The following is a 26380-nucleotide window of genomic DNA, read 5'->3' as shown; positions in this document are numbered from 1 at the left end:
TTGGAGGAGAAATTCTAGAGGCCCGTGTACTGTGCGATGTCAGTGCACGTTAAAGAACCCCAGGTGGTCAAAATTTCCGGAGCCCTCCACTACGGCGTCTCTCATAGCCTTAGTCGCTTTGGGACGTTAAACCCCATAAACCAACCAAACCAACCTTTCTTTCTTTCTTTCTTTCTTTCTTTCTTTCTTTCTTTCTTTCTTTCTTTCTTTCTTTCTTTCTTTCTTTCTTTCTTTCTTTCTTTCTTTCTTTCTTTCTTTCTTCTTTCTTTCTTTCTTTCTTTCTTTCCTTCTTTCCTTCTTTCTTCTTCTTTCTTTCTTTCTTTCTTTCTTTCTTTCTTTCTTTCTTTCTTTCTTTCTTTCTTTCTTTCTTCCTTTCTCTTTGTAATGTCATCGCACAAGCGTTTGTGAATGTCACCTCAACTGAAATGTGGCTGCTTAGGTCTGTATCGCACACATAAAAACGCGGATGGTTTGTGAACCGAACGCTTTACAGATCAGATGTAGGCGGCTATTTTATAGACAAAGATCACCGAGTTTATTTACGATGAATGGTAGAGTAGACCTTTGCTACGAACTTGAAACCGGGGAGCAAGTACACAAGCCTCTGATGCTAAGACATTCAGGACCTCTTATGCCCAACAAACATATCGCAAATCCAACCAAGCCAAATGTAGCCTTCAAGTGTACAACCCTTAGGAACACGTAAGATTATCACGAGTTCGCTGCATGCACTTCCTTCGCTGAGGACCTTCGGGATTGCTACTTCCTTTTCCTAATCCTTCTCCCCTTCACTCCAGTGCGGTATAGCCAATCGGAAACATCATCTGGTTAATCTCCCCGCTGTCCCCCTCCTCTCTATTGCTCCTAAATTGTCTGCAAACTACAGGCGATACTTATCTTTCAGGTTTGTGATGACAGGATAGATGAGATCTAACTAGAGATGCCCTCCTCAGGACATTATCAGCAGCCATTTTTGAAGTCTACATCAGAGAAATGCATCGAAATTAAACCAGTGACCATCTATTATCCCTGTTTAGTGCCAGCCGCAGCCAGTCTATGCAAGCAAACTTATATCGCGCCAACTGAGTCTTCGCATCTCCGACAACACCCTTCTCCATTTAGTGCCCACTTTGTCATTCTGAGAGACATCTTTTCTGTGATTCCTTAAAACAGTGCAAAAGACAAGCCACATATAGAAAAGACACACACAGCGCTGTGCATCGCATATTTCGCTCAAATCAATTTCCTTCTCTTAATTTCTGCTAGCATATCGCAGACTAACGTTTGTTGATGAATCTACGGTGCCTTTTTTTTGGTGTCACGAAATTTCTGGAGTCACGAGCACCGCCGCCGGTTTCGAGTGTCACGAAATTCGCTGAGTGGTTTGTGAGACATCACCTGCCCTTGTGGCGTCATCGCAACCTGGCCACTGGATTATGAGCAACTTGCCCACTGTGGCAGGCGGCAATTAATTTAATGATTGATCAAGATAAGTCACATAATCTTGTGACGTCATCCTAATCTGCCAATCTGATTGTGAGCAACCTAGGTTTCTAGAGAGCAGCCTAGATTGAGAATCTAAATAAAAAACTCGAGCTCAAAGAGCGTAAAGCGTAAGCTCTCAAAGAGCGTAAAGCTCTTTAGCGTAAAGCTCTTTGAGAGGTGTGTGCTTCGGCAGACACACGACAATGCGGATGACTTCTCAAGGTTGTCAGACTGCTTTCGTGTTATGACGTAGAAATTATATCCATACGTAATGCGGGAGCCAAAAAGGGCTGCAACCAGATGGCGTGCCTCCTAAAGACAGCTGAAACAAGTGCTCCTAGCTTGTTATGAACTGACAGACTCCCGTCATCTCTGAGCTAATTGCATTCAAACAGATACCTGCCATCTTTCATACCGAATAATTACGGAGAAAACTTGTTTTTTCTTGTTTCTGAACGTCGTTGGTGTTCTTAACGTCTCCTTTCTCCAACTAACAAGCGGATGATGCGGCATGCAAGATGATATGGTATGTGGCGTTTAACGCTGAAAGTTATAAGGCGCTCTGAATTTATTTTGACAACCTGGGGCTCTTTAATGTGCGCTGACATCGCATTGCAGATGGACATTTTTAGCGTTTATTTTCAGTCGAAATGCAAACGAAAAGCAGACAAACGCCATAGAGACTATATAATTCACAGCGGCGGGTACAGCACCATGCAAATGTCGCTTCTTTCTTCCTTAACGAACAGAAAGTAGAAAGTCTGGAGACAATAATGTGTCATTATTAAAGAAGATGGCATATATACAGGACCTTGCAAACTTTTATTTGTTGTGGAATAAGATGAGTGAAGAACAATTCACGGAGGGAGTCGGGCAGCACATTTCTCTTCGCCGGAGCACCTTGCCTTTTTCAGTTTTCATCCCACAGCTGGCCAAAGCAGACGGTTCCAAGGGGAGGAACGTTCACTTCCGCCACCTGGACTCTGCCCGTCTGCAAAGAGAAGAACGATTACATAGCTGCAGAGGTCTAGCTGCTTCAGCGAAGGTCGGCCGACTCGTCCAACACGTTGATACCTGACGACATACGATTGCGATCAGCAGTTAAATGTGGCGCCTACTATCTGGCAAGCTATCAAGACTCGCCTTTGGCAGATCGTGATGTAAACATTGAGGCACATGAAAGAACTGCGAATGATAGTGGTGCTCCTTGGCGGCGACGGGGGTGCTATGGCTTTAGCAGTTTCTGCTGCCTTAAATTCGTCGTCGGCTGCCAGCACTTAAGGAAGCATTAAACGTACTTAGCGATGTTAAGGCGACATTAAGCTGATGAATTTATTCACGGACAACAGAGTGTGCCGTCAGCTGTGACGACAATGCCCCTCAGCGTTTTGTGTCACCTTGATGACACAAAATTTGGAGGGTTTCTAACACAGGCCAGTCTACCGGACAAGTCTTGCTCAGCGCATCGTGTTTCGTTGCTAGCCGTGTGAACATAGTGTCGCATAAAACCCATTCTCGCTCGAAAAGCTGAGCTTCTGTACCGGTGAAACCAGACTATAACCGTCTAGAATTTAATTTCATTTATTTTACACTAAGGGCTCTCGCCCTACAGAGTTGTTTGGGGGAGGGGGGATTACAGCGCTAACTGTTTGGAAGACACTCAATAAAGAGCTTGGAAAGGAAAGGCTTGAACTTATTCCTTCAGACAACCGCGCCATGACAAAACGCATCAACGGCAAGAGAAAACTGCCTTCTGTCTGGGTGCCACTAAAACTGTGGAGATAACTTTCAAAAGCCATTGCCGCGTATGCTGACATCTTTCTGGACTCGCCTCGTAATCAGCTCACGCAAACCTCAGCTTCCGCGTGTCTACACGCTTTCCGCGAAAGAGGAACCTCGCCTGAAGAGGAACCTCGCTCACCTGCACGACCAGCCTCCCAATCGCCGGCAGGTGTCTCCTGTGCAGTTCTCACTTGCCCACAAAATGCAGGGCTGGGGCGGCCACAGGGTGCGACTGGGCCAGTGCGTGGTACGAGTAGGAGTAGGCCGGCACGGCTGCAGGCACGGCAGCGGCCGCCACCACGGGAGCCGCAGGGTGGGCCGCCACCAGGGGATGGCCGACTAGGTGGGCGGGATGGTGGTGAAACAGTACCGGCGCAGCGGCCAGCACAGGAGCGTGGACTGCGGCCGGCAACACACTGGCGTCGCAAACGGCGGCGACGAGGGCAAGGGCGAGCACCACCTTGGAGAAGGACAGAGAGAGAGGCGGGTCCAAGCGAAGCCAGGCGAGACAAGTGACGAGGTCGATCTCCAGGAACGCGCAAGAGATTAGCACTCAGCCACTGAAGCTCTGCTTTACCACAAAGGTGAATACAGGGAAGCGAGCAAATGCGCTGCCTTCGCAGGCACGCAGTGGTCCGTGACCACCGTGGCTCGTGGTTTTTTCCAATAGAGTGGTGATCTGATGAGAGTTCGAGCACTAGACATCGAATGAAGGTGACAAGGGTGGACACTTCGCTCGTGTTGCTGTGAGGTTTAATATAATGGCGTCTTCGACGGTTTCGTGGCAATCCATAAAAAAATGCGAACTAGTGCAGATGTAGATAGCTTACTGAACAATTTCTTTCATTTACCACAAATCTCTCGCGTACGAGTGATACATATTCGTCAAGGCGTGTCTATGCCCAATATGTAGACAGTGTTACCAGATTTTTCAGCCAGTCGTCGAGCTAGGCAAAAAGCATGAAGTCATCTTCGTCATCACATCCATCATTTCCTGCAGAGACACTTGCAAGATAAATTTTTCCCGGTCATCTCCAGTTATCCGGGCCAACCCTGCGCCATCCGCGGCCGCTTTATCCCGACATATTTCCTAACGTTACTACAACACCTGACTCTCATCCGTACTTGACAGGCCACTGGTAGCCTCTGCAGGCATTATATGTGCCGTGCTGGTGTCCGCGTTTTTGTCTCAATTCAGGTACCGGGTTTTTGGTTTGTAGATTTCGATTACTGACATAGCTTAACAGTCGTGATGTGCAGTGAAGTCTTAACGAAGCAATGACAACTCAATGTGAGGAAGACAAAGTAGGTGTCACACCTGGAGCTATTTACCTCACCTTGTCGACGTAACCACCAATGAAACCTCGCCTGCAACTCACGTGTCCGCGCGTGGCACAGCCGTTCCTATACTCCACTCACGTAACGCTGGCCGATATCGTCACGAAGAGAGACTGCGCATATTTTCACCGCTCCAACAACGATAGACCGACATCGCCGTCGTGTGCCCTGCCTTCGTGCCAGCCCATTGCTACCCCTGATTTCGCGACAAGAAAAGGAACGCCGCAGGCATCAATCGCTCCAAACTGCTCAAGGCACACACACGTGCATACACACTGGAATGCCACCCTAAATTCGACCGACTGCCGCCCCCTTGTACGCAGTTATGTTTCCACTTGTTCGCGATGGCCGCGGAAAGGTAAAACAAAAAAGAAGCCTCAGGCGTCCATATACCAGAGGCATAAAACTAGGCTAGCGGAAGAATAAAAAAGCGACTTTCTGTACCGCCCTATAAGAATCCTTCTCGGAATCAACTCACGTGGCATAAGGTGCCCCGCACTAAAGCTCGCAATGCAGAAGGACGAATAACGCATCACGATAAGAGAAGGTGAACATATAGTATCTCGAAAAAAAAAAAAAGAACCCCACAGTTCTCCTCGATCTATGCTGTGTTTCGATGCAGAGCGCTCCATTTGTGCGCGCACTTCGGGCGCATATCGTAGCTTGGTATCTTAGAAAACGGCATCGCCGAGCTCGCATCGAATTCAGCGAGCAGAAACACGGAGAGATTAGAGAGGCGCGCTCGGAGGATCTCCCAAAAGCAGCCACGCTTGATTTACCGCATCACCCAAGGCAAGAGTAGACGGTAGTGCCGATCGAGTGTTTTCCGAACCTGGGCGATTCGAGAGAGAAACAAGCGGCTGCTTGATTCCCGTACACGATGCTCCTCCTGTCTACGTTGTCGTCTCGCCACTTGCCGCCTAGATGGCAGCGCGTTAAGCCGTGTTAGCGTAGTTACGGAGCTAGCTAAATCGACAACCGACATAAATCGAGTTAACCGATGCGTACAGAAGAGACCTCTCAGGTAGGCTCGCCGACAAATCAGGCGGGGATTATAGCTTAAGCGAGCTGCTTATGTCGATGTGCGCTCGAACTGGGGTCCATCGGTTATTCTAACGGGTTCCGTTGCACGAGCAGGTAGTAGCTCGTGCGTTGAGCTGGAGATTCAGTGCGCCCTCTTATCGGCGGAATATCTCCGCACCCTGAAGGCTTAAAGGCTCGCGAAGACATTAATTGGAAGCTTTTCTTGCAACGCGCGTTTTGCACGGCGTGTGGGGTGCGTGCAGCATCCCTAAGTGATTTTGGCACAGCGAAGTGTTATATGTGGGCAGGAGGTCTGTCAACTACGGGTTCTGTATAAAAATAAATTGTTCTGTTTGTTTTTTGTTTGTTTTTATCAACCAATTGGGATGCTTTCGCGTCTAGCCGCAGAATTTTTAGAGCGATCCTTGTATAGTCATTTCAATGCCGCGTGAACTATTAAGAGATGAAACCTCTACACAACGCGAGACCAGAACGTATAAGCGCGATTTCTACTCACGTATATCAAATGGGGTGGCTTGTCTTTCATATCACACATATGTAATATAACGCGAATAGGCTAGTAAGTCGTTCAAGCATGTCAGAGTGAGAATGAGAAAGAGGCTGTTTGCTTTGTTTACAATGCGAAGCAGACCTCAACCTAAACAGGAATTACGCTGCCTGTAGGTTCTCGTCCTTGACTTTGTTGCGAACCTACTTTCTTTGTTACACCGGCGTTTTACAACTCCTCGGAGTCGAACCCCTTGACGGAGAGTGGTAGACACGCATGCATATTTTAGTCGAAAAAAATACTTCTTTCTGCAGAAACCGTGTGTGGCGCATTTCATCCTTCATCTGTCGCCACACATTCACATTTACAACAAAAGAGAGAACGTTCGATATCACAGGGATAGCTCTACGAAGGACTTACACTGAAAGGGGGAATAATATTAGACTGCCCGAGGCGGAACGGGAGAAGTTTCGACCATGATAATTTTCCCATCTTGAACGAATCGTAATGCACCAACTAGCTTGTCCCAGAATCAACAACCGCGGATGCATCTAATGCAAACAATTACCTCCGAGTGAACAATCTGCCCACAAAAAAGGCCGCAATGATAATTACTCGAAGGGGAACAAAGCTTATCTCCCGGTACTCACAACCTTCATGATGAGTGCAGAGAAAATGCGGACAGGACTAGCTGGATGAGACTGCGGAGACTCGCGGTGGGATCGTCGTGCTGAAACGGTTTTTGACGAATTCCTCGCAGTCCGCGGTTTGCTTATATACGTACGCCTCACGAGGATAAGGAGAAAAAGGAAGGAAATTGGAAAGACACTACCGAGCGAAGGGAGTGAAGCGAAGGGGAGAGTGACCACCGATGGAGGGATGCACGTTCACTGAAAATTCACTCGCAGGATCGTTGAAGCGTGGTGATCGCGCAAACGAGGAAGCGTGCAGTGGCGCGCTCGAGTCGCCGCTAGTGTGCGCATGTGGGTCGGCCTTCTTCGTCGTCTCGCGACGCGGCTCGCATGACGACATGAATCAGGCATGAGACGCGATGCCCGTTGATCAACGCCACGTCGCGGTTCGGGCTCTAAAAATAAGACTCTGCAAGCAGGCAGCGAGCTTGGAGGAGGGTGGTGCAGTCCGCACAAGAGTCGAAGTTCCCGGTGTCGCGTATGTTTACGCCGTTGTGCACGCCGTTAAATAACCCGCGCGCAGTTCGACTGGCGTGACATGCGGACATTCCTGAATTCGAGAGCTTCATTTCTGTCTCTCGTGAGCGTCTGCAGCGGCGCGACTCGCAGTTCCAGAGAGAATAAAGTGTGTGAGCACTCTCTGGGGACAATGCAGGTCTTGACAACGCAACTGCAATTGAGACACAGCACAGCACTGCACGACAGGACACGAAAGGATGAATCACAATACAACACTGCACGATACGATACGATACGATACGATACGATACGATGCGACGCGACACGACGCGACACGACGCGGCGCGACGACACGACATTACATCACGACACGGCACAAGACAACACAACACACGAAACAACACAACACAACACAGCAAAACACAACACCGCACAACACCACATTGCATTCCATTGCAGAACAGCCCAAAATAACACTGACCCACCGTGGTGGCTCTGTGGCTTGGCTGTTCGGCTGCTGATTCCAAGGTCGCGGGTTCAATCCTGGCCGCAGCAGCTGTATTTAGATGGATGTGAAACGCAAAAGGCGCCCATATGCACTGCGCTGTCAGGGCACTCTAAACAACAAACACTTAGTGGTCTAAATTAATCTAGAGCCCTCACCTACGGCGTCCCTCATAGCCCATATGTCGCTTGGGGGGTGTAAAAAACTCACAATTAAAACACAACACTGGCCTCGGCTAGCACAGTTATTGAATGTGGGAGAGGCTTTTGTCCCGCAGTGGGCATTGTCAAGCTGACGATGATGACGATGACCGTAGACCACAATACAGAATACTACAAACTGCAACCCAACAGGTCCAACACAAGATATGCTAGTGCGAAGAGGGCTGATTGGGCGGCAAGCGACCTCCACGTCTAAACGGAAATACTGGGTCTATGCCCGAAGAATCGATGTAGCTGTTAGAAATCAAGCTTTTGAGAGACTGACTGGTTACAGGCCCAGCTGCGGCACTGCAAGCGTTCTGGTGACTTACGAAGGGGTACGTACCATCAATGACTTGTGCTTGGTGTTTACAGAAAACTGATTGATGGCAAAAACGATCAATCGCGTAGAGAACGCCTCAAGTCGGGGGCGAAAGATGCGCAGTGTTTATGGCAAAGGCGTTCAGCACCACGATTGTGTAGCAAGATATGCTGGTGCTTGTTGATTACCGAAGCTCAGTTATATAATGGCCTTCGCAGTCATCATCAGTGTTCTATTCACAAAATTAGTTCTTCGCTTATGCCACCTTCATGAATGAGCTATTCTACATTTGCAGTTTTATTTTGCTGTGTAGCCCACGAAATAGCATAAATGCTGTAAAGCCCATAAAGCCCATAATCATCCTAAATATCAAGTTAAATGTTCAAACGTTCTGAGAGCAAAGTCTTATGCTTAGTGATAAGAATCACAAAAGAAAGGAGTTTATTGTCCACACAATGGCTAGCCGATTCTCAAACGAATTGCAAAAAAAAAACGAGATGAATCAGATCATTCCGCTAATTAATTAACAAAATAATTAAGTAAACATTACAGGCATCAGTTCAATTCATAATTTAATTAATCAGCGCATAAACGTATTGCAGTTATCCTCAGTATTGCTACTATTAGGATTGCGGGAGTCGGGGTTTCGAGGAAAACAGGGAAAGAGAACTTTATACAGGAAAATTTACATTAACTACAAAAAGAGCAACTGAGAGGGACTCTCAGTGAAAGGGAACTTCTTCGCCAACGGTAGTGCACGGGAGTCTTAAAACAACACCCCGTTAAATAGTCTTCGTATTCCTCAGATCCCTGAGTGGGGAATAAAGTTCGAAGAATGACGTCCAATGAGATGGGCAGTTGTGGACACTGTTGGTACCACCCACCGCAGGGCGGTAATCGGCTGTTCCGCTCTCTCGTAGCTCGGTCGATGGGAAAGGGTAGAGGCTGAGTGATCAAACACTGCGGGGAATGAATCTCCCGCAGTCTACCGGCAGGTGAATGACCATCCTCGTGCTTCCCCGCCGGATGTCCGAAACACGAGACCTCTGTAGAGGACACAGCCGCCTTTCAATTAACAGCACATGTTTGACGCTTCCCCGCCGGATCTTCGGCCTTAGCCGTTCTTCGACCTTTGCCGCTGCCACCGTGGTCACCCGGTCAAGGAAGTCAGCTGCCTTAATCCACTTAGGCAGGGGGGGGGGGGGGGGGGGGGGGGGGGGGCGTTCCAAATACTATACTACCCAAGATATTGCGAATATCAATTTCATAAGTTTTTCACTTGGCAATAACATACTACTGCCGAGGCCGTAACTAACTGTGTTAAACAATTCCTCCAATTTTCTGCTGTACAGTTTGTATCTAGTACCTCTCTCTAGTACTTCTGTATTGTATCTCTAGGGTATCGCCTGCAACTTTTTGCTTCTTGATCTCTTGCTGTGTATTGTTTGCGAGTAATTTTGTGGGCAAATTTTATCGCGTGTGAGTTTGTTGCAGCAGTTAACAAACTGAACTTAATGCCAGTAGCGTGAGCTCTGTTAGCTTGCTCCTCATTAAAACTTGCATATTTTAGATACTAAATGTCAAAATGTTCCAGCAGGACTCTCCCCAGATTGCAAAAGTTTCAAATGATTTCCGATTTAAAAAAAAAAAACAACAACAAGATATTTAAGAAGGTCAAGCTAGATTGCAAAGAGAAATAATTCAAGAATATTTATTAAGCAAAGGGGACCCACCTGCGTGAACCCTGTCACATTGAGAGAAAGAGATTAGCTTTATGAACGTGTCAGTACCGACGTTTTAATTTCTGAAAGTGTTGTTGGTAGGTGTATTTTATTCTTGAGTCTCCGGTCACCCTTATTTTTGTTTAGTTTGTGTGTATTCCTCGTGTGGTCAAAAAGTAGCTGTTTCCGCAAAATAAACTGAGTCGGGAGTTGGCGCTAGCCCTGTCTTATATGTATTGTCCTCTTTTCTCACGCCAGTCCACAATACTACAATGTGTCTAAATATGAAAGAAGCCAACAGCCACAGAAACTAAGGGGCACAGGGGATTTTTTAATTAATTTATTTATTTTGTGGTGTTGATCAATTTAGAATATTACTTAATATGTTATCGCTTAAAGCGAATTGATTAGAAAAGCAGAAGAAAAAAAAACCACTGCCGCCGGTGGGATCCGAACCCACGACCTCCGAATTACGCGTCCGGTGCTCTACCTCTGAGCTACGGCGACGGCTTTTTTTTTTCTTTATTGCATGGAAGAACATCCGTAGAAAGGAGGAAAACTTCAATCAGACTGGATCGCGTCTCAAGTTGCCGGGCTGATTAATAGGAGCCCGCCATTGCCCTAACTCAACACTGCAGCCCCATAAAAACATCAAAATCCAGGGAGGCACACACATGCATCTAGGCACGGCAGCCAGCTTGGAGGTTCTTCGCGTGCAGCATATACACTCCTCACCAAAGCACACTGTTCTCGAAACACAGATTTGGACGATCTTGGTGGCTCGGCATGTCTGTCCATCATACGGCTTTTCCAAAGACTGAATAGTCCTATCAACATAAACAGATCATAAGGCACAACAGAGTTTTTGTCAACAGGCAGAAATCTAATAGTGTACGGTGTAATTTCAATGTCCTTCTTGAGATTCCGTTGTAGTATGTCCCAAAAAAACATGGCATCACGGCACAGGATAAAACAATGATCAATTGTCTCAGGCACGTTACACAGACGGCAATTCACATTCCAAGGTACAAACATCCCCTTGTCATTAAGAAATGTCTTGACAGGCAGCGTCGCTGTGTGTAGTTTGAAAAAGAACGTTTTAGCGGCTGCCTGAATACACATCCGCCTAACACGCTTTAGAACACTGATGCCCAAAGACCCCAGATAAGGCTGCCGATACAATGGTGTAGGGAACAAAGACTCAGTGAGAGCCTGGGTCATCTGTTTTCTCGAGAGGCTATACAGGTAATCTAAAGAGAAGCGCACAGTGAGGAAATTGAAAGTGTCAGCAACCTCCTTGAGGAATCCCCACAAAGTCCCCTCACGAGCCTGCACAGTCGGTGCGAATAAGTAAGGCAAATGAAAACTAAGCCGCCTAATGAGCACAGCTACCAGAAACGGGTGGTTTGCCGATTTTAAAAAGAAAAAACGGGAAACAAGTTGATGCACGAACAGGTGAACAAGACCCACTCCACCACCCTCTAAGGGAAGGAACAAGTTGTCACGCCTCATGGGCTCCCATTGAGAGCGCCAAACGAATGTTGCAAATATTCTGTGTATTGCTTGCACCTTCCTCCTCGCACAATGCAGGACTTGAAGGACATACGCGAGCTTTACAAACAAAAATATGTTACAGACCTGTGCCCTCGCAAACACTGAGAGTTGCCTACCCATCCAAGCCTGTGTTTGCCGCCGTAGAGTTACAATTTGTGAATCCCAGTAGGCTGTACTGTTGCGAACTTGGTGCAGCGGAACGCCTAGGTACTCAAGAGGGCTACTGTCCCAGCATATGCCACCGAACTGGCCTGGTCTAGTTCCCCAATAACCCAACCAAAAGCCTTTGGATTTCTCTAAATTAAGAGCCGCGCCTGATACATCACAGAACTGTTTAGTCAAGTTTAGAGCCTCAAGTACACTCTTTTTGTCAGAACAAAAGAGGGCGACATCATCAGCATAGGCTAAAACTTTAACTTCACATCGAGCCAGAGAGAAACCGCGGATAGCTACGCTGTTAATTATACTGAGACAGAGGGGTTCCAGATATAGGGCAAACAACAATGGAGACAGTGGACATCCTTGACGAACAGATGCTTCTAGTGGTATTGGTTTCGTTAGCTCCTGATTAACGAATAGTCTTCTGGCGGGCTAGTTGGTTCTTTTCGTTCATGGTTAAACTGCGCGAAGGAAACAAGGACAGAGACAGTGTGTACGTGTGTACGTGTGTTTCTGTCTCTGTCCTTGTTTCCTTCGCGCAGTTTAACCATGAATGATCCTGATTAACAATAACCCTTGTATAGGAGTTCTTATAGCACAGCCTTATGCCTTTGAGCAAGACGTCACCAATATTTGCATACTCCAAGACCGCGAACAAGAAATCGTGCCGAACTTTATCAAAAGCCTTCGCCAAGTCAATTTGAATCAGAGCAACTTGGCCTGTCTCATCTGATATTGTCTCTAATACTGAACGTGCAATATGGATATGTGTTTGAATACTACGGCCTCTAATACCACAGACCTGATGCGAACCTATCAAGTCCATAATGACGAGCTGCAGACGACTGCTAAGAACCTTGGCAAAAATTTTGTAATCAACATTGCAGAGGGAAATTGGACGATATCCCTCAACAGTTTTCAACCGATTAGTATCTTTGCTTTTGGGAATTAATATTGTGTGCCCAGAATAGAAAGTGGGAGGCAGGACACCCACATCATAAGATGCTTGGAAAACTTCCATCAAAACAGGCACTAGGCAAGGCGAAAAAGTTTTATAGAATTCGCTAGTAATACCATCTGGCCCAGGAGATTTCTGGCTCTGCAGGGCAGAAATGGCTGATTGAATTTCATCCAAAGTGATAGATCACTTCACTATAGCACACTTCTCATCGTCTAGTCGAGGGAAGTTTCCGAGTAAGGAACTGTAATCGAAACCCTGATTTGGGTCATCGCAACTACCAAACAGCTTTCGATAATAGTCGAAGAAAGCAGCAAGAATACCAGGCGCATCGCTGTATGTGCAATCACCATACTGAATTTCCAATATTTCCTTCGCAAGAGCATTCTCTCTTTCATCATTCAGGGCCCGACGAGAAGGTTGCTCATCAAGAAACCTTCGGGACCGAGATCGTATCAAGGCCCCCTTATATCTTTCTGTCGCAAATTGTTGAAGCTCTGCTTTTACGTTATTAATCTCTTCGAGATGGGCACCCGGGTTTACCCTCTCTAGCTCATGTAGCTCCGTTAGGGTGCGCCCAAGCTCACGAAGGTGGTGTCTCTTCAGGAAAGCGATTCTTGCTGAGGCCTCAATTGCCAAGTTTTTGATCTCCTGTTTAAACAAATCCCACTTTTGAAAAACGGACAGATCACGGCGTGACCATACGTCCTTCAAACAAGTAGGTACAGCACGCTGAAAGATTTCGTCTGAGAGCAGACAGTTATTCATCTTCCACAACTCCCATCGAGGGTGAAGTACATGCCGAGTGTACCTCCCTATCTGAAGAGACACCATACAGTGGTCACTGAAGAAGATGGGGCGCACCCAGTAGCCAAACACACTTGCTAACGCGTCTACAGAAACGTAAATTCTGTCAAGGCGAGCATTAGAGGAAAACTGAAAATGAGTGAAATGTATACAGTCGCCTTTTTCCTGTCCCACATCCACAAGACTATATTCAGAAACCAAGTCGGTAAGTAATGCAGCACTAGGGTCGTATCTCTTACATACCACTGATCGGTCCTCATCCCTACACGATTTTAATTGCGTTTGAGCTACGGCGACGGCTGTCAAATCTTCTGCTTTCGGCGGTATTTATGTTTACAAGTAACCTAACTTTGAGAGTGTTCATCAGCGCCACCCACGTTCCTAAGCGGCGGACGTAGAACGTCCTGAGTTACCGCAGGTGTGACGTAGAACGTCATCGAACGGAGAGGGTGGAAGCTGCGTGAGAACCCTCTTATGCTTCCTATGGCGTCAAGGCTGCCAGAACCGAGGCCCTCGCTAAGCAATTAAGCAAACAAGGGAAGGTGAATGAGGGGCTCGTTATAAATATGAAAGAAGCCAACAGCCACAGAAACCAAGGGGCACAGGGGATTTTTTAATTAATTTATTTATTTTGTGGTGTTGATCAATTTAGAATATTACTTAATATGTTATCGCTTAAAGCGAATTGATTAGAAAAGCAGAAGAAAAAATTACCGACGATTACGTTACTTCCTAATGCGAAATTTGAGCGCAGCAAATAAGCTGTTTCACCTTTTCGATAGATTGAGGCAAAGAAATCGAGCAACACATGTATGCGCTATCACAGAATTTTTTTTTTAGCAGACGGAGGACTTCCATCGGCCGTCTCGCTCATGGCTCAGAAAGAACTGGCAGATAATTTCGCAGTGGCGAACGGCGGCGGCAATTTCGGCTCGGGCGGTGCACATATACAGATCCGCCGCCACCGATCTGGCTTTCTGATTGCCACCGCACAGGGCGAACGGCAGCGGCAATTTCGGCTCGGGCGGTGCACATATACAGATCCGCCGCCACCGATCTGGCTCTCTGATTGCCACCGCACAGGGGTTGCATTGGAGGAGGAGCGAAGAAAGGAATTAAGTTCGAGCCGGCGCTTTGACAACCGGAGACTCGCAGGAAGAGGGGGGAGGGGGCGGCGTGTACACCCAGCGGCAAACGATGGGGGCAGAAGCGCGCGCAGCAAGCGCACAACACGATAAAGGGAGGAGGGAAGAGAAAGCAGCGACTGACTGATGCCGCTGACGCCGATAGTGAGTCAACCCCAGCTGCGGATGAAAGGGGGGCGGAGCTGGTTACGAGGCCGACGCCGACGACAACGCCGACGCGAAACCCAGGAACGGACGCCAAAGAGCTGCGCTCTAAAAACAACCACTGCCGCCGGTGGGATCCGAACCCACGACCTCCGAATTACGCGTCCGGTGCTCTACCTCTGAGCTACGGCGACGGCTGTCAAATCTGCTTTCGGGGGTATTTATGTTTACAAGTAACCTAACTTTGAGAGTGTTCATCAGCGCCACCCACGTTCCTAAGCGGCGGACGTAGAACGTCCTGAGTTACCGCAGGTGTGACGTAGAACGTCATCGAACGGAGAGGGTGGAAGCTGCGTGAGAACCCTCTTATGCTTCCTATGGCGTCAAGGCTGTCAGAACCGAGGCCCTCGCTAAGCAATTAAGCAAACAAGGGAAGGTGAATGAGGGGCTCGTTATAAATATGAAAGAAGCCAACAGCCACAGAAACCAAGGGGCACAGGGGATTTTTTAATTAATTTATTTATTTTGTGGTGTTGATCAATTTAGAATATTACTTAATATGTTATCGCTTAAAGCGAATTGATTAGAAAAGCAGAAGAAAAAACAACCACTGCCGCCGGTGGGATCCGAACCCACGACCTCCGAATTACGCGTCCGGTGCTCTACCTCTGAGCTACGGCGACGGCTGTCAAATCTTCTGCTTTCGGGGGTATTTATGTTTACAAGTAACCTAACTTTGAGAGTGTTCATCAGCGCCACCCACGTTCCTAAGCGGCGGACGTAGAACGTCCTGAGTTACCGCAGGTGTGACGTAGAACGTCATCGAACGGAGAGGGTGGAAGCTGCGTGAGAACCCTCTTATGCTTCCTATGGCGTCAAGGCTGCCAGAACCGAGGCCCTCGCTAAGCAATTAAGCAAACAAGGGAAGGTGAATGAGGGGCTAGTTATAAATATGAAAGAAGCCAACAGCCACTCAGGACGTTCTACGTCCGCCGCTTAGGAACGTGGGTGGCGCTGATGAACACTCTCAAAGTTAGGTTACTTGTAAACATAAATACCCCCGAAAGCAGAAGATTTGACAGCCGTCGCCGTAGCTCAGAGGTAGAGCACCGGACGCGTAATTCGGAGGTCGTGGGTTCGGATCCCACCGGCGGCAGTGGTTGTTTTTTCTTCTGCTTTTCTAATCAATTCGCTTTAAGCGATAACATATTAAGTAATATTCTAAATTGATCAACACCACAAAATAAATAAATTAATTAAAAAATCCCCTGTGCCCCTTGGTTTCTGTGGCTGTTGGCTTCTTTCATATTTATAACGAGCCCCTCATTCACCTTCCCTTGTTTGCTTAATTGCTTAGCGAGGGCCTCGGTTCTGGCAGCCTTGACGCCATAGGAAGCATAAGAGGGTTCTCACGCAGCTTACACCCTCTCCGTTCGATGACGTTCTACGTCACACCTGCGGTAACTCAGGACGTTCTACGTCCGCCGCTTAGGAACGTGGGTGGCGCTGATGAACACTCTCAAAGTTAGGTTACTTGTAAACATAAATACCCCCGAAAGCAGAAGATTTGACAGCCGTCGCCGTAGCTCAGAGGTAGAGCACCGGACGCGTAATTCGGAGGTCGTGGGTTCGGATCCCACCGGCGGCAGTGGTTGTTTTTTCTTCTGCTTTTCTAATCAATTCGCTTTAAGCGATAACATATTAAGTAATATTCTAAATTGATCAACACCACAAAATAAATAAATTAATTAAAAAATCCCCTGTGCCCCTTGGTTTCTGTGGCTGTTGGCTTCTTTCATATTTATAACGAGCCCCTCATTCACCTTCCCTTGTTTGCTTAATGTGTCTAAATGTAATACAACAGGCTCCATGAGATGGTTTATGGGAGACAACGTTCTCACTTAGAAATAGCTCCACATACTGAAGCTACTTGAATCAAGGTATGCGTCATCAGCAACGAGCGATCGGGCTTAGCAGGTAAATGGTGCCGGGAAACAATTGCAACCCCCCCCGCTCCTTTTAAGATAAGCCATTAAATCACATCTCATTATACCGTCCCCGGAGGCCTTCTTACTCAGTATTCCCATGAGCTCAATTCTTCAGCTGGCCCACATTCGACTAGCTCCACCCAACTTGAAGGACACGATGTTCCCCGCCCTTATGCACTGTCGATGGGAAACACTGGAGGCGTCTCCGGGCAAAGCGATCCGTTTTAGCACGTACGTACGACAGTCACTTTGGGCGCAAACAGTCGAGGTGCTGACGTCATCTAGAAGTTCCACGACTCGCGTCAAATGCCTGCTCAACACTGCCGTTAATGTCACGATGACAAGAAACACGAGAGTAGCGTTGTGAATAGGTTTACTAAAAATATATATTTGTGGTTATTAGTCACTTTGCATTAGTCACTTTGCAATTGTGGAGTACGCAGGAACTCTGTCAAAGAACTTGACATTGGTAAACATCACACCGCATAAGAGCCCCACTGGTGTGTTCAGACTGAAGGCATTGTTACTTCAACGTCCGTCGACATAGCAGCGCTTGTCAACGAATCTCCGCACGGCTATAAAGACTAGTCCAATACATAGCCCTTCTCTCTCAGAAAAGAGTAGCTCGCGAACCAAGCTTCCGCTTGGGACACGTAACTGCGCAAGCGAAAGTCTAGAGTATTCGCTCCAATATGACAGGATATCGCAATCCCGAGGCTCCAAGCTTATCTGAATTCGCAAACTCAGTCACTGTTGTGAACATTTTAATACCAGATCACGAGCGTGGCGAAGGAAGCGGTTGGGGGAGGATGTCGCGATCCTGCTCCCCATCGGAACGCGGTCGCGCGCCGGCCTTGATGACGTCCGTAGGCGAGCCGAACTCGTGACCCTCACATCACCGGTGCCCGCAAGACTGACGCAACCGGAGGCAACAACAACAGCGACGCTTTCGTAAGTGCAGCTGGGTATCCGACGAACGCACACCACGGTGGGAGCCTTTTTTATGACTCACGTCACTAGTCCCCATTACGCTTCCTCCACTTTCTTCCTAAGCGACCGTCACCTCCTCAACTTATTAGGCAGCTGCAGCACTGTGCGCAGTAATCCGTTTTAAGTCAATCGGTATGCGAACAACGTGTGCGCAGAAAGAAAAAAATTCCCTCGGCTTCGCGCTACGCCGGCACGGAACATGGGAGGAAGCGGCTTTATATTACGCGCCAACACACCGAAAGGCGTCCGTGTTGCAAGAAGCCACGCTCCCGACGCCTCCGGCCGATCAGCGAGGGATCTTTGAATGCGACCACCGGCAACGAACCTTCCAGGCCCTTCGGGCTCACGAAGCGAGTGCGCTCTCTCCTTCCCCAGCGTGCGCACTTCTGCCATTACGCGAGACATTTTTCTTCTCTTCCGCCCAAGACTTACCGCATGTTCGCGCGTGTTACCGGCTCCAAAATACTTAAAAAGTGCGATAGAAAAGGGTGAGTGTGGGCTGTATGTGGATTTCGGATTGTCAAGTTATTATTTATTACATGTACGCAACCGATAGAGGGAAACTGAAAAAAAACAGTTGCCAGTAGGTGACTTGAGGAGTCCTCAGCCCCCCTTAAAAAGCAGCGTTTAGGCAACAGCTACGGAAACACTGGTAAAGAGATGAAAACACTAAACGAATGCAGAACAACCACAACAACAAAGAACACTTCATTCCCAAAAACAATACCACGGTAAGTGTAACAATACCACGGTAAGCGTGCCAATGGCGAAAATGAATAAATAAGGATTATTTAATTGACAATTTGGAGGAAGAATCGGCTTCACGCCAGCGTGCACCTTTCATGGTAGCGTTTGCAAGCCTCACCGTCACCAAGAGTGTATTGTGTCAGTAGACCACTGAAGCAGGGGTGGATTTATGGATTCCTCTTGGAGAGGGCAGGGGAGGAGGGCAGTCCCGTGGAAACCACGTAATTCTTGTACTTTTAGCACCAGAAAAATGAGGTCCAGCATGTTTTTCCTATGCAAAATTTTTCCGGCCCACATAAATCCCCCCCCCCCCCCCCCCCCCCCCCCGTATTGAAGCTTGCTGGTCAGCCCTTTCGGACATGGCGCTCAAAATGTTCAGGGAGTGCTCCATTAACAACATGTTCGTTGGGTCAACAGTGATGACAGAACACAAGCAAAATATTAGCGCCAGCGAAGATTGAATAAGATCGTGAATTGAGTTTCGCTGCAGCCCATTTCACCTGCCTTATTTGAACAGATAGAAAAGGGCTTGTTGAACTTTTCTCAGGGTAGCGTGCATAGGGCCAAAATGCGTCGACGGTCATATAATTCGCCACTGGCTGGAAGGAAGTTGCTTCCCCAGAACGGAGCATTCCCACTTGGCTGGAGGGAAGTGACGTCATTCAGCCGGAGCATTCCCATTGGATGAATGGAAGTGACATCATTAAACAGGAGCATTCCCATTGGCTGGAGGGAAGTTACTTCACCAGACGGGAGCATTCTCATTGGCTGCACGGAAGTGACGTCACTTCCGGTAAAGGCATCAACATATGCTAGTGCTGTCACATTGTGAACGCATGATAGAATTAGGTGACCTTCTGAATGATTCCCTTTCTGTCGGAGGGTAAAAAATAGGGATTCGTTTTACATGCAGGGGCGTGTAATAAATGAGAAAATACGGTATTCACTCTGCTCCGCAACACGGCGTGCTGGCGGGCGCTTCCCCCGCGTCCATTGATCATTTTGCTTTCAGATTCAGACGCCACACGTGTCTTGCGCAAGCACCCGCTGCGGCTAAAGTGCCCCCGCCGCGAATATGTGTCGAATGCGAAAGCCACGCGCGCGAACAGACCTCGCCGTCGGAACTGGGTCGCGTAGCTCCTCTCCGAAATCACTGCTGCGGTGACATCCCGCCTCACATCACGCCGGTTCTTACTTAATGTCACTTGGTTTTTAAACGCCGTGTTTACACCGCTGCTTTCACGGTTGGTTTCGTTAAGTAACCGTCCTCTTTGCGCGTTAAGGAGTCTAATGTTGCTGTCTGCATGCGTTTACCTTGTATGCATAATGGACGACGACACTCATAAATTTCTGCGGTGATCGCTCGTGCGACGGGCAGCTTTGCCTGCCGTTTTCCTGACAGAATATGACGGCCTAATCGAAGATTTGCATAAATTTAACCCTTGTTATCTCAACCTGCGAGACGGTGAAAACTGAGATCCTTGCAAACAGTAATGCACTAATGACGCGCGTGCCCCTCAAGTAATATAGCCATGCTCGACTGTGCTCGGTTGAGCAAAATACATTAATACCGTGCTTACGCGTGAAGAAATTTGGGGTGGGTACGTTGCCAAAGTGTTTTTATTGAGGCTTAGCCGCATAGGAAGCATCGGTTTCTTTTTTTTTTTTCGGCTCTTTCTTTAACGCATCCTCTCCCATTAGTCCTGATTGTTACTCTGAAGCGGTGCTAACATTTTTTCAACGATGAGAAAAAAAAGTAATAAAGGGCGCGACACCTTTTTGCTAGTACTGCTAGGACTGCAGGCGTTTTTGTTTGTGCAGTCTGATATAGTCCCTTCCAGAGAGCGATTTCTACCCTCTCACGTCGTTGATCGTCAACATTTCTTGGTTGCTGCATTGAGCCAACATATCAGTTCGAGTCTGTCACCGTAGAAAAAGTTTTTCTTGCCATTATCGCGGCCATATTGTTGGAGGTGTGCTACGGAAGGCAGTAACGGATATATACACTTATGATGTTTGAAGTCGCGTGTTCCCTGTGCTTGGCAAGGTATTGCGAAGGCGGAAACGAGGCAGAGAAACACATAGAGGGAAAGAAAGATAAGAAGAGCGATCTTACACTAGAACAAAGAAGAAAAACAATGCTTGAGTTGCAACTCATTATTCTTGTTACTAAAAGGAAGGGTTTCTGGTTTTTTGGTAATTCGCAAGGAATTATTTTCACGCTGAATTTCATACCAGTGCACAACTTGTGTGTAATAGAGAATCTAATTGTAAACCACCAGTAGTACAAAACTTGAACATTCCTTTCCTGAAATTTAAACGCCGGATCAGCTGGCAGTTGCATCCTCATCTGTGGGAAGTGCCCTTTAAGGTGCATGCCTTAGTAAAGCTGCAGGCACTAACCTTAAGGCTCACATTTCATAAGCTAACCACCACACGCCTTCCCAGCATCGTTTCTTCTACAGATTCCTCTCAAGAATCGTTTTTGCTCTGGGCGCTAGCGATCGAGTCTCTCCGAGGGAGAGGTTATTGATATGCGCGATCACTGTTCGCCTCTCTTTGGCTCTGTAATGACGCGCTCGGCGCCAGCAGCCTCAAAGCGTTTAAACTGTCGACAGGCACAAGCCGTCGCAGGAATAACAAAGATAAGAAAATAATTAGAAGGCCGTTAAGAACTGAGAAACGGGGGCGCACTATCTCTTACTGAAAGTGCCAGGCCGCCGCTTTCTGCCGTGGCAGAAAGGCGGTCTATTGCCGCACTTAACGAAACAGCGAGCAGAAATTTTCTCTTCAAATAAAAGAACAACGGCGTCACTAAAACCTAACTGTTCGTGCGCTGAACGCATCCGTTTTGTTTGAAGCGACGGAAGTGACTATATCACGCGAGGCGTCTTCGCACCTCCCTTACTCCCTTACCTCCCTTATAGCCTGTCTAAAAATTTTTAGTCTATACACTGTCTATGGACTTCTGTCTATAAAGTCTGTATACTCTCTATAGACAAATCCTACAGACTAGCCTATAGGCAATACAAATACAATAGGCAGTCTAGAGACAATCTACAGGTTTATGACCATACACTTTTAGTAGGCATTTGCCTACAGACAGTCTATAGACAGTCCACAGGCTATAAATAGACGAAAAGGAATATCTATAGGAAGGCAATAGAGTATATAAGAAGTCTACAGACTGTCTATCGACCATTCACATAAGGGATAGATTCCTCAGACACCCGGCAGACAGGCCAGCGCCGATACGTCGCTGCATAAAATCTGCGATTACAGAGTGGGAACAATGGAAGTGCGTGCGAAGTCACGTGGTTTTTCGTCGCCTAGCAAAAGCAGGCCACTCCGGCGCTCTACTACGGATCTTAACGAACGCTGGCGCGGTGGAACCTTCACAAAAATCTTCCGTCTCGTACCACCTCCTCTGGCGCCTGCCTTACGGCAGACAACGATATACGCCCTCGTGCCGTGCGCTCTGACCTCGGTGGTAGTGCGTCTCCGCCTCTCTCTGCAACATGCAAGGCGCGCAGTCTTATCGGGGAAGCGCCCGAGAAGATCTTTATGAGCACGGTTGCTCAAAGGCTTCGGCAAGACGCGTCTGAAGCAGTGCGTGCCCAAAGACCTTGCATGCAGTGCGTCTTCCGAAGGACAGGCGGCAAACTTCTGGCGCGTAGACGGTCCTTGTGTGTTGCAGCGTCGCTAGGCCCACGCGACTCTGAGCAATCGCAGGTAGAAGCGAAAACGTTGCCAGAATTTGCCCACGAGATGCGCCCATTGGTTAAGAAGCGCGGGGATCAGTGCTGAGAGATCGACGTGAAGTGGGTGAAGTCTATTCGAGAAAACAAAAGAGGTCAAGCTGAGAGCCGGCTCGCTCTGCAGACTCGTTTGATACAAAGATGACACTACGAGTGCGCATAAAAAGCAGGTAGTGAGTTCTGTAAGCGAAAGGAGTCGGGCGAATCAACTAAACTCTAGCTGTGAAACCAATACGAGCGTGACCACGGTATAAAGCAGGCGTCTGTCTGTCTTGCACCCCGCAGAGTGAAATCTCCAGCCTTCAGAAGCAGCACCCACCAGCCAATTCCTCAACGCATTACTGCGAAAGCATTATAGGTCCCGTTCTCTACAGAAAAGCTCTCGGTGGCGTCACAAAATTCCCATTGGTCGAGAAGGTCGTACGTCATACACAAGTCGTGACGTCACCAAATCATCATTACGAAGTGGTTTGGTTTATGGTTATGGGGCTTTAACGTCCCAAATCGAATCAAGCTATGAGGGACGCCGTAGTGAAGGGCTCCGGATAATTTCGACAACCTGGGGTTCTTTAATGTGCACTCACATCGCACTGTACGCGGGCTTCTAGCATTTCGCCTCCATCGAAATGCGAAAGCCGCGGCTGGGATCGAACCCGCGTCATTCGGCCAGCAGCCGAGTGCCGTGACCACTGAGCCATCGCGGAGCCACATGTATGGTTAACGCTTCCCGCCATTCCTCGCATGCACTATGCGGATTGTGATTGCGGAATGAAGAACTCCGGGGCTGGTGGAATGCATCGGCCAAATGTTGCTTTATCGATAGTATGCTTACACCTCTGACACCAGGAGCGGACTTGAATAGCTAGGGAAATTTAGGGATTCGTTAAGACATGCTTAGAAAGAAGCCGATGGTCTTTAAGGCCACGGAAGGCTTAGGGGAATGTTATTTCTTTTTGTTTCGCCTGATATTATATTATGTTGTTTGTTCCGTTTCGACTAACGTGCGGCCGCACGAAGCCGCGAGCGACACGCACGTTTCGAGAAACGACTCTGCTGGCCACCCTGTTCATAGTCTTTTTTTTTTTTAATATAGGACGTGAAGGGGGCGTTAGTAACGATATACATCACACTGTAAACGCAACCTTCGACACCACTACTGCCACCGAGTACTAACACGATTTGATCCGGATCCTTTTCTAATCCGATTTCGGTCGTTGTTTGAATTAGATCTTCGCATCACTGCGCTTTCATCTCTGTTTTATTCAGTCTGGCCGCGCGGCGGGTGACAAGAATGAAGGAACATTGAAAAAAAAAAAGCAATAATTGAACCTGCTCGTAACGTCCTTGGGCGTGTTAACAAACGGAATGGAGTGGAGACTGCTGATAACGAGAATCCGATGATTGGTAGGCTGATTGTTTTCAGCATCAAGGCCAGTGCCGGCAGGGAGACACTAAATATAAAGAGAAAAGAAGAACGAGTGTCTGGAGTACGAGATGGCGTTGCGGTTAGTCGCTGACAGAATTCAGACGTGCTCCTTTTAACTTGTCGAGAGGCTGGACGTGCCGATTACTCCCCCGTCTGCTTAGCAGGGCATTTGTCATACTTAGACAGCCTCTGTATCGCAGCGCGGCGCAGGAATTTTATCGAACAGGCTTCTGATGTTTCATGGTCCTAAAATAATAATAAAAAAACTCATTTTTCACTCTTTTCCAGTGTGAAGAAACAAAAGCGATAAGTGTAGCGAACCACCCCCACCCTTCTCTCCAAGAAAGTCCTGCCCAGCATGGCAGGTGACAGTTAAATTAATTATAGGTCGTGAGAGGTTGCCCGTGAAGAGCAACATGGGTCGCACAAGCCACGTCGATGGCAGCACCTTCCATCTGAGGGCAGTGGCGCATCGCTCAACCGCTGCACCACTGGGTCACGAGTGGTATCAGGACTGCCAGGGATCTATGAATGTGAAGTACAGAATAACTGATGTCGCGGCATTAAAGGAAGGCGACGAGAACGAACACGCAAAGAATGAAAAAGAAAGAATGAAATAAGTGAAATCGGTGAGTGGTCTACGTATGAACGTAGTTCGTAACTGCGGTAGCTCACGCATTTCATTCATGCCGCCAAAGCGAGCGCCGATGACCTTTTTAAAAATCTTTTTTCTGACGCAGATGCTCACACTTATGGTTCACGCAATTGGCCAATGCTCGCTTAACCGGTTAAGCCAAGGCTTCAAGGCCGCCGTTAGTTTGCTCATGATTTTATTTTTCTTCCGCTGCAGTTGTTGAGCGACGTTTACGTATCGCGTGAAAAAAAAAAAAAAAAAACCTCACACGTAGACGCGTTACGCGATGGGGGCACGGGTTTATATAAAAGTCGAAGGAAAGAGCAAGAAACTTTGCGTAATTTTGTGTCTTCTGCTGCGTGCGGATGAGAGGGAGAGTCTGGCTATCTGTTGCTCAAGCAGCTGTCGCCCTCGCTTTTGTGGACACGATTTCTGCGACGGGTTTCGATCTTACTTTTCACAATTCTTTCAAATTCCTTCTCTCTGCAAGCGGCTGTGACAGCCGACAGACCGGCGCACATACATCTACCCTCATCCGATGATAGCAGCAGCTGTGTGCGGAGCTGTACTGTTTAGTTGATATATTCGTAACAACATTATCTGACAACTGCGCTAGTTTATTTTTGACGTTCAGATAGTGTCGCAGGGGCACATTTACGCGTGAATTACATACTGAGCCCATGTGGGACTGACTACAGAATGTTGCACCCACGTCGCGTACAGTCAAAGTTGAAAACTCTGGGGTGAGTAAGCTTTGCTAATTCATCCAACTGCGGACAGCGGTTTGTATATAGTCCCGAAAGTACCATTTCGGCCCGCTTTGCGACCGTCATGTGCATAGCCGAAGAGCTTGCGATACATACATGGAGAGACTTTATGGACAGACTGCTGCGCGGCTCCCTTTTTTCTCACGAGAGAGTAACACAGCCAGATGACGAAGAAATAGGAGAAACGCTGCTAAACCAGCAAGCGACTTTATTAGAAGCAGCTCTGCCTCGTCGAACAGTAGGCTTTGCATGGGCAGAAAAAAAAAGAAACAGACACGGTCGATGAGTGGACTGCATAAAAAGGGCAGTAGAGTGACTGTCAGTAAACTGGCGCTCATATAAAACAAAGTGAACAAGGGTTGACGGGCGAGCCTCAGTGTGCTTAGCCAACGTTTCGACAAGGCGAGTTGTCTTCGTCTTGGCAAAGCGTTCATCATTGGCGGGGGTTAAATAGGGCCTTCACTCCACGAAGGAAGCCCCGGTGGGGGGGAAGAGGGTGCGATGTGGGAAGGTAGGATGGTGAGCGCGACCTTGAAAATCTGTGTCTAGGATGGATAGGCTGCTAAAGAGGGATAAGACGGTATTTATAGAAAGCTCTTTTGTTCAGACAGCTTTTGAATTCGATTCAGACAGGTTTTGAATCGCTGCAGAACAGTGATAAAGAAAAACGTCAGCTCATCAGGACGAAATCAGGAGGGTGGGAAGGGCGGAGAGATAGCGAGCGTGGCCTTGAAAGGCTGTTTGTCCAGGTATGGTGAGCTGTGTTGTCAGTGTACTGACAGTTGGTGCAACCAAGTGACCTGTTGCTTGCTTTACAGGGCTTGATGTCCGGAGGATTCAGAAATCAGAGTCCACAAGGAACCTTTGTGGACCACAATATGTGGATTATATCAAGAGCTGTCGGCACTTTGTTCGCATTAGGAGTTTAATGTAGCGAATTACTAGTGAAGTGCCACAGCTTTCTTGAAAACTTTTTTTATCTGCCTATAAGAAAGACAACGTGCTTTCGAGAGCCGAAAGCACTACATAGCCATGCTCGCCGCATGGCTATGTAGTCTTCGAGGCAGATATTTTCCTTTAATCTACTTCACAAGCACGAATTTTACACTTTACAGCCGTCAAGTAGTTTGAACAAAATATGTTGTAGAAAAATTCAAAGAAAAAAATGAAACGTAATCATTAAGTACTTTTACAAAGCTATTTTGTTCAGACAGCGTTTGAATTCGGTTGCTCTTTCTGACCTTTAGCTGGTGTCGCCATAAGTGAAT

The 26380-nt window shown here is 47.6% G+C and overlaps 1 protein-coding gene across 4 annotated transcripts in view; it reads right to left on the bottom strand.

Annotated features, from left to right (window-relative positions):
* Nucleotides 1–2326: 2326 nt before the first annotated feature.
* The window catches only part of LOC149358691 (metabotropic glutamate receptor-like), a 297659-nt gene continuing 273605 nt past the window's right edge, over nucleotides 2327–26380 (bottom strand). For 3 of the 4 annotated variants that reach the window (XM_089570845.1, XM_089570847.1, XM_089570846.1), the window contains 2 exons: nucleotides 3407–3727; nucleotides 2327–2476 (listed from right to left, as the gene is read on the bottom strand). In XM_089570845.1, the coding sequence (XP_089426971.1) occupies nucleotides 2403–2476; nucleotides 3407–3727 (395 nt within the window). In that variant the 3' untranslated portion in view covers nucleotides 2327–2402. The remainder of the gene's footprint in view (nucleotides 2477–3406; nucleotides 3728–26380) is intronic. The other variant, XM_089570848.1, reaches the window with a different exon arrangement.

Source organism: Amblyomma mixtum, chromosome 2 (genome assembly GCF_055824585.1).
Source record: "Amblyomma mixtum isolate Tamu chromosome 2, ASM5582458v1, whole genome shotgun sequence".
NCBI lineage: Eukaryota > Metazoa > Arthropoda > Arachnida > Ixodida > Ixodidae > Amblyomma > Amblyomma mixtum.
Note: the sequence above shows the minus strand (reverse complement) of the source record. Positions and strands in the feature narration are given on the sequence as shown.